The following is a 14114-nucleotide window of genomic DNA, read 5'->3' on the forward strand; positions in this document are numbered from 1 at the left end:
CTTATACTACAGAAAGAGCTGCATGTAGTCAATGCATTATCACACGTATGTGGACAAGACCGAACATCACTGGCTAGCAGTTTATTACGAATCTTTCTACATGAAAAAGTAGAATCGTTACTTCTGCGAACACTAAACGACAGAGAAATAAGTATGGAAGGTATGTTCTAGCTAAATGTCATATCGCTAGTGCTCTCTTCTGAGAAATTTTTATATACTATATTGTGTGCCTGCTTTTATTCCTGTTTGCCTGCAATGTGCAAATGTGGTGGTGAACAATTTTGAGTACTTTATATTTATATCTAAGCTTTATTATGAATTTGGGCAGCTAATGAGAAAGTAAAATGAACTGCACATATCCCTTACACTGCATCTATAGTGTATCCCCCTTACATTTTTTATTCAGTGGCTGTATCTTGGTCAGTTGAATTTAATATACAGTTAAAATCATGCCTACATTCAGTTATCCTGCTATGTATTTACCTCAAAAGGAAGATGTAGAGATTATACGTTGGAAGCGTTACTTCATGTATCTAAGTGAGCCAGCACTTGTCTTAATATATATTTTTTTATTTTTCATTCAGATGAAGCTACAACTCTCTTCCGTGCGACGACACTGGCAAGCACACTTATGGAGCAGTATATGAAAGCCACGGCAACGCCATTTGTTCATCATGCTTTAAAAGACACCATTTTAAAAATTATGGACAGCAAGCAATCTTGTGAGGTGAGACTCTAGGTATTGTTCTCTCCTGTCCCTCCATTTTAGCACACAACATGAGGGAATAGGATCTGCCCATCTCGAGGTAGAACACGCGACCTTATAAGTCCCTCTATGCCTCAGATCGGTTAGCGGTCTCCAACGCTGTAGGAGGACCATTTTTTATTTTAACAGCTGCTCTCGCTGTCTTTTGGTGAATTCAACTACGGTCCCCATCCTGTAGCCCTACCCCACCCAGGACCTGCTCTAATGCCATGTCAGTCGGTCTGATGGGCAACCACAGTGGACACATGCATTCCAGCTGGGTACCGGGGGCAGGCTCGCCACACCCGCTCCCGCTCATGTACCTGATTCCCACTGCTGAATGCAGAGGCGAAGACCCGCATGCTTTCTCCCTGCTGTGTTGGCCGGCAGGTGATTTGTTTGATGCGCCCAATGCGAAATAGGGAAATTCCATATATGCAGAGACGCGGGTGACACCATCACTGCATGCCAGAAAGCGGAGCACCGGCTGGGACAGGGAGCGCCTGCTTGCAATGTGAATCTGCAGCTATTCTTATCTGCTTGTGTTTGAGGTACAGGGAGGTTATCCCTAGTGGGAATAAGTTTGTCGGAATATCTATTGTCCATCTATCTGTCTTTGCTATGTCTAACCTCACTCCCTTCTCCCCTTCTGGCAGTAAACCAAAGTCTCTCCCTGAAGACCCTCTAGTCAGACCCAAAAAAGTTTGCTGCTAAATCTATGCATCTAAATTGCATGGCTGTAGTGAAAGAACTGCGTGTTTGCTACCCAGGCAAATTGTGTGAAACATGCATCAGACAAACTGCGCTACATGAAGCTCCTACTCCGATGTCAGAGGTTGTTCAATTGGTTTAAGACCTCAATGAAAGAAACATTCAAAGAAGCCAAGGAAGAAGCCCTGCAGTCTTCAAACAGATATCCCAACATGTCAACCTATGAAGCGGGTTCAAATTTTTCTGGCCAGGACTCAGAACAAGATGGTATGTCAGACACATATCTGCACTCTTCCTCAGACGAAGAGGTGGTCAGAGAAGATTACTCCAGCTTTAACCTTGACAATATCGACAAGCTGATTAAAGAAATTGCGTCAACGCTAAGGTTATTAGAGGAAAAGGAAAATCTTAATACCCTGGATAGAATCTTTTACGGATCTAAGAAAAAACCAGAACCTTTCCGGTCCATAAAGTTTCAAAGGATATTATTGCGAGTGAATGGAAATATCCTAACCGCAAAAGCAGAACTACGAATAAATTCAACAAAATTTACCCATTCAGATCAGAAGATAAATAAGATTGGGAAAATCATCCTAAAGTGGACACCACAGTATCCACTCACAAGGAGGACAATTGTCCCTCTTGAAGACGTGGCATTCTTCAAATACCTTATGGACAAGAAGCTTGATGGCCTATGAAAGAGGCAGTATTCCACATTAGGAGCATCCCTCAAACCAATGATTACGTCCGCTTGTCTTCTAAGAAAAACGAAGATCTGGTTCTCTAGTATTCAAGAAGCAATACAATCAGGAACATCTCGTCAGACAATCCTGAAAGGCTTCAATATCATGTCAGCCATTTTATTTTCTCTGTCATGCCTCATTTGACACAACCACTGGCCAGATCTTCTGCAAAATCTGGCGTTGCACGCAGAACTCTGACTCAAACTCTTAGATGCTGATATTCATGTTGAAAAATAAGCAAATTTCTATCCTTTTTCAAGGTTAAGTTCTATTCTTCCCCTAACTGGAGACCATAATTGCATGGTTTGCAAGGGGAAAGGTTCATTCCTACCTCAAGACAGAAGAACCCATTTCTCACTTTATCCAGAGGTTAGAGACAGTCCTTTCAAAGCTACCGACCATTCAAAGGACCAAGACCCTCAAACAAGCAAGAGAACAACACATCAAGCAGACAAAATTATATTCACAAAAATTAAGGGCTCCAGCAGTGTTTGAAGACTCTTTGGAACAACAAGTGATTACAGAAAGGAACCAAGAACATCATGGGCAGGGGTGTGCAAACGGGGCTGCAAGATTTTTCAGGGGGGATGTAGCGGTTGCAGAGGCCCCACCCTCTTCCCCATGGCATTTAAATGCCTGGGGATCGTGTGAGGCCTCTACAACTTCCCCTACGTTGTCTTCGGCAACGCAGCGTCATTTGACTCCGAAGACAAGGAAGGAGGAGGGTGCGAGCCATGGAGGAGATCAGTCGGGTGCGCAGGGGGAACAGTTTGTGCACCCCATATCTAGGGTTCTACTTCTACTCTTATCCTGATCATGATGCCAAGAAAATAATGCTCTTTTCATCCTGTACTCTATTTCAAGCGACTGAACAAATGTATAAAAATTACACATTTCAAGATTAAATCTGTCAGGTCAATCATAAGTGCTTTATGTCCGGGAGATTTGTTTGGCAGATGTGGACATCAAAGATGCATACTTGCATGTACCCATTCTTTTAGCACACCATAAATTCCTTACCTTCAGCGTCTTCATCAGATATTACAAATTTACAACTCTCCCCTTTGGCCTTGCAACAGCTCCTCGGAGATTTACAAAAAAAAATTTGCAAGATTTGCAACTCTTGTCATCCACACCGAAAAGCAACTTCTATTTTTTATCCCAAATCTCAACGATGGTTTGATCGAGGATAATTCCGGAGAAAAAGCAAAACATGGGATATCCGTCATTCACATATTAATCAACACGGATGGTTGATAAATTAAAAAAGAGCAGATTTGCTCCCTCCAAGAAGTGCAATTTTTTGGAAATACCCTTCAATATGTCAACTGCAAAGGTATACTTCCCTGTAGAAAAGATGCATCATATAAGGCATCTATGTGGGGAAATAATACACCCACGACATCCTATGGCATTGCACCATATATGTGTCTTTTTGGAAAAATGGCCCATATAGAAACGGTATCCTGGGCTCTGTTCCACTTAAGAAAGCTTCAACCCAAACTTCTGTCCAGCTGGAACAAAAGCCTTCAAGATGTACCGCTGCTACCAGAAACTCTGCAGTCACTGATATGGTGGAGGTCAGAACGCAACTGATGTTCTGGTTGGGGAGCAAACTGCCAAGAAATGTTGGTCCAAGGAATGTGGGCAACCAACAGTGCTTTGCAACAGGTCGCAATCTGAAATGCTATCTCTTCTCCAGACACCGATGCCACCAGTCATCAGCAGTAGAGGCAACAGACTGCTCAGGACTTTACTAAGTAAATAGTAGATGGAGTGCTACACATGCGATATAGATAATAATCATATACAAAGACATTTTGGGGAAGAGACACAAGTATATCTCGAATAGTGTTCCCACCAGTAATACTCATAATTGTGAGGTTTTTGGATTAGTGAAAGTGTTTAAACTTAACATTTATTGTGTTTTAGATGCTTTATTTTAAACGTGGAGAGAATTAAAGGTTCAGGTGATCTGATGGGGTAGTCAGATCGCAAGTACAAAACCTAGTGAGTAAAAAGATGGTTTGTAGTGCTTCAAACGTGGCATAGACAGGTTAATATTCCACTAGTACAAATTGTTTAATATGTATATGCAGGGCTTGGCAAATTGCTTGGGGCGCGTGCATTTTGCCAGCTGTCGAGTGTTACCTGCGGCGGCGTCTCCTGGCATTCTCCTGCTTTCCCCTGCAGCTCCTGTGAAAATGGCTATGTGACGTTGCGATGAAACTTGACACCGCGTGATGTCTTGGTGTCACGTAGCGTCCCGTTGTCATGGCAAGCAGCCATTTTCACATTAGCCGCATGGAAGACGCGCGCAAGTTGCAGGAAAATTGCCGGAGACGCCGCCGCAGGTAAGACTTGTGATTTTTTTTTGGGGGGGGGGGGGGATTTGTCGAGCCCTGTGTTTATGTATACAGTGTCTAGAAGTAGCAACAGTGTAAGCATACATATAGTAAATTGCACTGAAAAACACCAACTGTGGTGTATATTTAATCAATGCCGTACATACTGCCATACATAGCCATTCATTAGGAATAGGAATTAGGAACGTGTGTGTGTGTGTGTGTGTGTGTGTGTGTGTGTGTATCCACACACACAGCCACAATGAAGTTATACACAGTACCAATGTCCTATAGAATTTTCAGACCTGTAATCTGGTCAGAGGAACTGTCATATTAGCAGGTGAGGAATATCAACAGGTAGTGCTGCTAGAAAATAGTTGATAATGAGCTCTTAAGAGGTTAATAGTATCGCTGCAGGTACAGTAACTAACTAAATGCTTAATAAATATCGCTGCGGCTGTTATGGATCCCCCAAGTCTCTAGACACCACCCTCCATGATGTCTGACATTACAGTAAAATCCCCAACGCACGTTTCGTTCTACCAGGAACTTTTTCAGCAGTGGATGTTCTCTCAAGAAAGTGGCAGTTCCCGTTGGTCTGTTTCCCCACAAATTCCTCTGATTCAGTGGACATTAGAGAAAATCAAAGCTGAGGGTATAATTGCCATACTGATAACGCCAGAGTGGTCAAGAAAATACTAAAAGAAATGTAAGTGTACTTACCGTGGCCATTTCCTATCTCCCTGGGCCTTCTCATGCAGAGCTCAGTCAACCACCCAAACGTACAAATGTTGTACCTTACAGCTTGGAACCTGAAAGGGAGATCCTAAAACGACAAGTATCAGACACACTGATCCAGGCTAGAAAGCTAATAACATTCAAAATCTATTGTAGAATTTGGCCAATCTTCAAATCTTGGTGCGTCAACAATAACGTGAACCCACAATTGGCGTCAATACTGACCATTCTAGATTTCTCTCAGGAGACTTTCAATAAAGGTCTGTCACTCATCTCTTAATGGTCAAGTGGCAGCACTCGGTTTCTTTCAGGATCAGATTACAAACCAAAAGCATATTCAGAAATTCTTAAAAGCAACGGGAGAAATAAGACCTACATAGGATCATAGATCCAGTCCTTCGGTGGGATTTAAACCTAGCACTACAGAAACACCCATCTGAACCTCTCCGTTCAATACCAACCTGATGTTTAACGTTCAGCATTTCACATTAACTAGGAATTAGTGATGCCTTCTTTCTGTCCAAATTCCCAAAATCTGAAGGCAGAATGTCTGCACACCTTAGATAAAGCTAAGGGCTTATGTCCAGAACTGACTCCTTTAGAAGATGCAGAAGTTTATTTATCTTTTCAGGACAACAAAGGGAAAAAACAGCATCCAATACAGCTATAGCCAGATGGGTAACAAACCTCATTATACAGGCTTATAAACCATCAGGGAACGCACCACAAATTAGTTTTAAGGCTCTCTACCAGAGAGATCGCAACTTAGTGGGCTATGGAACAGCAGGCAAAGCAGCAGCTTGGTCTTTCCTACATTCTCAACCTTACCAGCTAAATGTATCCACATCACCCGAAGCTACCTTTGAAAGGAAAGTCCTCCAGGCTTTAATTTGCCCAACCGAATATTTTTCTTTGGGGTGTAATGCTTTGGGACATTCTCATGTCATGTGCTGACATGGAGGAACAGGAGAGAAAATGGAAATTTTAATCGCCAATAATTTATTTTCTCCTTGGCCCACTATGACTGTGCATGCCTAGTTCCTACCTCTATTTCTCTCTTCTTGTGCAGTTGTATGCAGTACATTTATTTTATTATTGTATTATCTTTGAGTCCATATGTATATAGTTCAGCTTGGCTAGATGTACAACTGCCCTGAGGCGGGCATAGGAGGGCTTGTAAGGTTCCAAACAGGTCAGTCGTCTGTTCTACCTTCAGATGAGCGGAGCCTATAAACTCGCGTTATGCGCTGCCATGGAAGGACCAGGAGAAAATACATTATTGGTGATTACATTTTTTATTTTTTTTTATATACTGGGTAAGCAAAAGTTTCTCGCAAGCAGACACACAGATGGCACTGGTTCTCGAACTGTACTTGGTCACAAGACTAGTCATCTGTTTTTAAAGTCATAAGAAATTAAGTTCTTCATGTAGGTCTTTTGCACAGGTCCAATCCACTGTTACTTAATATGAAATATCATCTTTCCCCCCCCCCCCTCCCCATTTTAAAAATGCTCCTTAGGACTCCTTTTACAGAGTGAATCAAAATTGGTGTAAAAATATTTACCAAACCGCATTGGACATAAGGAATATGAGGACCCACTGAAATGGAAGCTGCTGAGGAAGTAAATTTGACCTGTTGGGGAGAGGGAAGCTTGAGGACTGGTGGCGTTTAGCACCCTTGGGATAACAGATGAATAACTGTAATCATGTGAAAGACCAATGTAAAGCAGGAAAATGGAAATGTCCTGCGTTTACCATGTTAGTCATGTGTTGATTTCAGGGCATTTGGTTGTAAATCACTATAAAATCTGAAATTAGTGGGTCATCCTCATATTCCCATGCTTGTCAAGGACACTTAGTCAGAGGCCAACGGCTAGAGAAATACCAAATGAGCAAATCAGTCCAGTGTATTTCATGCCTTATTTTATTTTTAATAAGTTGTCAGTTGGGTACGTTTGACTTAATAAATATGTCCTTAGTTTTTCACTTTTTTTTTGGAGGCGCACTGCACCCTTAAAAAAGCAGCAGTCCAAGCTGCCATTTTTTTTATTGTATTTATTTGTTTCCCTTTAATATGTGCATCAATACAATCCACACAATGATAAGTAATTAGCCAAGTTGCCGATCGATCTGCTCTCCTGTGATCGATCGGCGAAGATTTGGCTCGGGGTTCACTATATGGCTGTTGGTGCAGCAGAAGAGGACCAAAGATGCAAAGTTCTGTGGGGAAGATCATGTGACCAGGCAGTCGCTAGATACAATTGGTGCACTGCTAGAGAGGGCAGGGCTCACAAAGGGGTGTGCCAGAGCCTGTTTTAGAAGAGGATGGGGATGTGACTTTGTAAATGGTTGCTATAGAAACAAAATGCTTGTCACATTATAATAACTAAACAAAAAAAAAGTAAAGTCAGTTACGAGCACTCTGCCACCCTACTGTACTGGATGATGCATGATATTGGATTAATAAACTTTATTTACAACAATAGTTAAAATAATGGGTATTAAAATCGAACAACGACGTGGGATAAATCCAATATTCAGTACTATGGTAGGTACTGGGATCTGGTAAGTATAAATAAGGGCTGTGGACTAAAATACAGTCCTAAGCGCCTTATCCAAATGTATAAGTTAATAAAAATGTATCCTCACAAATATGTTGAGGGAAATGGGAGAGACTGAAGACAACTGTATCTTTGTGTTCCTGGGTGGACTGTATACAACACCTGGTTGTGAAGAAAACAAATATGCTGCCTTAAATAATTCCCTTACATTGTAAGAGCATATAATCACGCTGTCAATACAGATGCTCTATGAGGTGCTTGGTACAATTGAATCACCAAAGTGATTGATGGTAGCTCTATAACTGTGAAGGCTACAAATGTCTCACAATGTCAAAGTCCGACAGTAGGGATCAGTACCCTCTATGATGATCATATAGAGCCCTATGCAGCAAATGAGACATGGGATAGAGTGCAGACAGAAAATATATATACATATAAACCTGTTGATAGATGTTAGTAGTGGCTCACTTCCATCAGGATGGAACAGATAGGGATCAGTACCCTTTCTGCTAAACATATAGTTCCCAAAGCAAATAGTAGATGGCCAGCTATAAAACATCAGATCTCTCTGCAGTATCAGAACTTAACATAATATGGTAGCTCACAGTTGTAAGTCACAACAGAGATTGCCTGCTAAAAATCCATATAACAGTGGTTCCGTTTCCCTTGTCGCTCAGATCCGCCATTAGGCATATCTGCTGAGCAATGCATCGAGCAGGGGTCTGCGGCCAAGTAACAATACCCTAATACGGTTGGTAGGAGACCCTGCTCGTGCATGTGCTATGCTGATGCGCACGTTTCATGTAATGCTGCCGCTTTCTCAAGGCATGGGACGGAGGAGGGATTAAAAATGTCGTTCAAGTTGTTAAAAAAAAATGCAATTTTCTCATAGTACAGAACTGATTTATTTAAAAAAAACACGATTAACAGTGTCAATGAGAGGAGAAGCTTTTGTATCAAAATAAATTGGTGGAGGTATGAGAGGTGTGGGTGAAAGGGTAGGAAGCTTGCAATGAAGGAATAGTGAAAACTGTGACAACTGATAGACCTGTCTGGGAAAGTATTGTTCATCTCATATCACAAGATAATAAACCATGTACACATTATGTGCAACAAATATCTTGGTTTAAAAAATATAATAATAATAATAATAAAAAAAAAAACACTGTGTCTAGATAATTATGTAGTGGTAGGCTAGACTGACCATGCATTTCATGGTCATCCTCCTGCTAAGGTCTAGCTGTTTATTATTATTTTTAAAAACCTCTGCCCCCAAAGGAAAGAAACTATAGTGCAATTAGGGAGCGAGATGGTAATTTTTCCATTATGTGTAAGCAGATTACATATATATTACTGTGGTTCATTAAATGCTTTAACATTAATTGGCAATCCTGGTACTTTGTGATTTATTTGTATAGTTAAATCCCTCAAAGATGGAGAAGAACGAAGACGTGAACACTAACCTGGCGCACCTGCTGACTATACTTTCAGAGTTGGTAGAGAAAATTTTTATGGCAGCAGAAATACTCCCTCCGTAAGTGACATCTTTAAACCTAGCATTGAATTGTTGTATTTCATTGCATTAAAATGTATAAAATGCAGGAACTGTGAGAAGTATACAGTACTTTGATATATATGAAAGTAGGAAGTCCGCAGCACTCTGGCTGGATGAAGGTAAACCGATTTGCTATTTTTACCATTTTGTTCTTTTGTGAATTTGATGGATTGATTAAATGGACTTGATATTTTTACCAATGTGCTGTGGTCTTTCTACTTTTCAACCAGTATGTCACTGGTCTAGTGAGGCAATGCTAGTCCCTCCAACGTGCAACCTATTAAGATAAGTAGATTTAAAAAAAAATATGTACAGTATATGCTTTGTCGTTGCATTTTTGCATGCTGTATGTATGTGTGTAACTTGTTGTTTTTTTTTATAACGCATGACATGATATGCCACACATTTCAAGCAATTAATTTTTTAAATATATTTTACATTTGATTATTGTTGAAAACAGGACTTTGCGATATATTTATGGGTGCTTACAGAAATCTGTTCAACAAAAGTGGCCTTCCAACAACACTATGAGAACCAGGGTTGTTAGGTAAGTGTATGAAAATAGAATTCATTGTATAGTAAACAGCAGCACTTCAAATAAATCCTATAAGTCTAATAAACACATTTTTCACCTGCTTAGTTATGAGTAGTTTCAAAGTGTGTGGACTTTTTATTTTAATATTTTGAAAGACCAGGAAAATGTTTTCTATTCTACAATTTATTAATGTAGCGTGGTGGATTTTTTAAAATCACGTTTATTTTTTTGTCTTTGCGTTTAGATTTTTTACGGGTATCTGCATTAATTTAATGGAAACGTTCCTCTGCACTAGTACAATGTTATTATGTGGCTCGCTGCACCTGCAGACCCCGTCCATACATCTCATACTATATTCCTACCATCTGTGTTTTGTGGATGAACATTTAAGCAATCTCCATTCCTTGTCTTTCCTCATTTTTAACTCCCTAAACAAATCACGTGAAGGTACTTTGCATGTGGTGTTTTACAAGCTTTTCCTAATGGATATTTCTTATTCAGTTCTTGAGACATTTAGCACTTGGGATACCTTCCTTTTCTGTTCTTATGAAGTTGGAAAAAAAATGCTCATCTGTATTAAAATTGTTTTGTGGAAAAAGCAGATATTACTTATTTTTGATTGTCTTTTTTTTCCTTCAAATGTTGGTATTTAATTAATTCACATTTTCTGTCTTTGCTCTTACTTTTTCTTAAGTGGCTTTGTTTTTCTGCGATTAATCTGTCCAGCTATCCTCAACCCAAGGATGTTTAATATCATCTCAGGTATGCACAAGACCCGTTGAAAGAATGTTTTTTGTTTTTCCCTTTATCTGGACATTGGTGTACTTTTTTCATTTTGTGCTTGTTTGTACAGTATTGTGTAATGTTGACCTATGATTACTTCTCCAGTTTTTAAAGAAAACACACCAACCAAGTAGTGATTACGGTGTAGGTAATACTTAAGTAATAATCCCCGAAGAACAGGGCATTACTGGTCAATAATGCCCTGGCTGGAAGAGTTGAAGGCCCGAGGCGAAGCCGAGGGACTTTAACCCAGCCAGGGCATTATTGGCCAGTAATGCCCTGTTCTGAGGGGATTATTACTATTATAGGCTAAATGTAGACTTTTTTTTAAAATTTTCATTAAAAAAAGACACATTTTTGTAGTCATTGATTTTTATCAGTGTATATACCTGTGTAGGAGAAAGAAGTAAAGTAGAAGATGAGAAAGCTGAGGGTCCGGAGAGAGGTTTAGGGGGGGAAGAAAGGTGTAAGGGGGAGAGAGGTGAAGGAGGGAGGTGGGAGAGAGGTGAAGGAGGGGGGAAAGAGAGAAGTGGTGAGGGAGAGGTGAGGGTTAAGAGAGAGAGAGAGGTGAGGGTTAAGAGAGAGGTGGGGGGGAAGAGTGAGGTGTGGGGGAAAGGTGAGGTGAGGGGGGGAAAGGTGAGGTGAGGGGGGGAAAGGTGAGGTGAGGGGGGGGAAGGTGAGGTGAGGGGGGGGAAGGTGAGGTGAGGGGGGGGGAAGGTGAGGTGAGGGGGGGGAAGGAGAGGTGAGGGGGGCAAGGAGAGGTGAGGGTGGGGAAGGAGAGGTGAGGGTGGGGAAGGAGAGGAGAGGTGAGGGTGGGGAAGGAGAGGAGAGGTGAGGGTGGGGAAGGAGAGGTGAGGGGGGTAAGGAGAGGTGAGGGGGGGGAAGGAGAGGTGAGGGGGGGAAGGAGAGGTGAGGGGGGGAAGGAGAGGTGAGGGTGGGGAAGGAGAGGAGAGGTGAGGGTGGGGAAGGAGAGGAGAGGTGAGGGTGGGGAAGGAGAGGTGAGGGGGGTAAGGAGAGGTGAGGGGGGGAAGAAGAGTTGAGGGGGGGAGAGGGGAAAAAAGGGGTGAGGGGAGAATTGGGGGGAATAGAGGGGGGATGTGGGAGAGAAGTGGGGGGACTGTGATATTAACTACAACTAAATAAAAATAAATACAAATTACCTTACAGTAGCACAGGCAATAGATGTGGTTAGAAACATTACTTTGTTGCAAGCAACAAAGTTACCAGTTGGGACACACAGCTTCTGACAGCACTAGCAGCTGGGGGAGAGAGAGGGGGGAGAGGCTGCTTGTTAAGTGTGATCAGTGAGGAGCAGGGCTGCTCCAGTTAAGATTTAAACTTGCTGGGTTTTTTCTCGGCGCGAGCCCCTGCATCTCTGCTTTGAGGTGAGTTGGCAAGTTGTCAAAAATTCCAGGCATTACTGAATGAATAATGCCTGGAATTCTGACCAATCAGAGGGCAGGGATTTCAGTAATGCCCGGAATTTTACTGCTTTAGCCTATAATGGATCTTAATGTCTAAAGATAGTTTACATATTGAATACACCACATGAACTAGATATTTTCTTTCCTCGACTTACACGTATAAATCTTCTAGTCATGAGTCATCTGCATTTGGGCAATTTTTGTGGGCAGTTCAGCGATTCACTTACATTTTGATCTTTGCCAGATTCTCCCTCTCCGACTGCTGCAAGAACATTGACGCTGGTCGCCAAGTCTCTGCAAAATTTAGCAAATTTGGTTGAATTTGGAGCCAAAGTAAGTCAATTAAAAAAACAATACATATGCAATAGAGCGGAATAGTATACAACATTTAGAAATGATATGATTTGCAGGCCTGTCAAGTACAAAAAGAAGCAAAAGGAATAGTTGCATTACAAATTTACCACTAAAATGTGACTCTTGCCTCTTCTTCTTCTGGTGTGTCGCGCTCCCCCCTTCTTTGGGCGGGTGTTGCTCTACCCTTGTGTATGCCGCCTGCCTTCCCCCGTGTGTGTGTGTGTGTGCCGCGCTCCCCTCCCCCGCACTCCCCTCATATGTCTGATCAAAACGAAGCATGACTACAGTCAGTCTGACAGTAGTCCTTTCCATGGATATTCATATTTATGTAGCTTACAGTAGTCTAAAAAGTGACTCAAAGTTTATGAAAACTATCTGTCATCTATTTACTTAAATAGCTAGGCTCTCCAGAAGTTTACCAGTTCCTTCTTATAATTTTATAGTCTGAAGATACTTCAAGTGCTTTAATTTCTTATTACACGGACTCCCCATTCAGTTTTGACAAGAGAGATTAAACGCTGAGCTCAAGTAAGCGAGTAGGGTGTGTTGGCCAGCCAGTAGCACAAGTTGTTCGTAAATGAAGACTTGTTCTGAAGCTGCATTAGATAATTACAGTATATTGTAATTTTGCATACAAATTTGCCATAAAAATGTAATTATCTGTTTTCTCAAAATGCTGCCCCATTTGGTTTTGGTTTAAACATATTCTTAGTCCCCAGTGGAACACTTAATGCATTATAAACATCAATTGCAGCTAAGAAGTTTTATTCACAATTACCTTCATGTATATACGATAGCTGAAATCAGTTCGTAAAAGATGAAAGCAATCTTCTGCTGAAGTTTACTTTTTCTTTTCAAAGAGAACATTTGTTTGTAATGTTTAGGAACGTTTTTTTTTTTTTTTTTTTTTTTTTTTAAAGTCTGTTTCTGCATCTGACTGTGTGGACAGTCATCTGAAGAAGAGATGTGAGGCCTTGAAACCACATATATAAAATATATCTGAATAACTCCTGTTGGTCCATTACCACCTACAAACTGATGTGGTTAACAATGTCTCATCAACATATACATTGTATTTAATCTATTCCCCCCCCCCCTCTCTCCACCCTCCTGTTTTACTGAGTATTGTACTGTTGTTATTTAGCAATGGAATATTTATGTACATGAGTTATACAGTACTAGCTTTTTCTATTGTAAATTAAAAAGACAGAAAAATCAAATAAGAACTTTTAAAATGTGCCAGTGTTTGGATTTGCTTGTGGGAAATGGTATTTCATTAATAGCTTTTAATATCTTCAGACACTATGTTGGACGTTGACAAAAATGTCACGAAAATGTGTGCATGCCGGATAAGAAGCAGTTATATAACATTGGAAACTAAATTGCATATATATTTTAGCAAATCTTATGTAGAGGACTTTGTGGGCTTACAAGATGTACCAGCAACATTTGGAAGTCTGAGACTTGGTGTACATGCATTAAGTACATAATACGGTCTAACAACAATTCCTTTTATTCTGGTTGGCACGGGAGGGACACGCTGCTGCTGTGCCACAAAGCTGCATTTTTTTCTCCGGAGCTGTAAGAGAAAAAGCTTTTTCTATCTTTAATCTTTTAAC

At 40.9% G+C, this 14114-nt stretch overlaps 1 protein-coding gene across 1 annotated transcript in view; it reads left to right on the forward strand.

Moving 5' to 3' along the window:
• RASA1 (RAS p21 protein activator 1) overlaps positions 1-14114 on the forward strand; it is a 64637-nt gene that overhangs the window by 44685 nt on the left and 5838 nt on the right. Inside the window, exons 17-22 of the mRNA XM_075592712.1 lie at positions 1-160; positions 585-727; positions 9263-9378; positions 9860-9946; positions 10629-10696; positions 12386-12474. Of these exons, the coding sequence (XP_075448827.1) occupies positions 1-160; positions 585-727; positions 9263-9378; positions 9860-9946; positions 10629-10696; positions 12386-12474 (663 nt within the window). The remainder of the gene's footprint in view (positions 161-584; positions 728-9262; positions 9379-9859; positions 9947-10628; positions 10697-12385; positions 12475-14114) is intronic.

Source organism: Ascaphus truei, chromosome 1, assembly GCF_040206685.1.
Source record: "Ascaphus truei isolate aAscTru1 chromosome 1, aAscTru1.hap1, whole genome shotgun sequence".
In the NCBI taxonomy this organism is placed as follows: domain Eukaryota; kingdom Metazoa; phylum Chordata; class Amphibia; order Anura; family Ascaphidae; genus Ascaphus; species Ascaphus truei.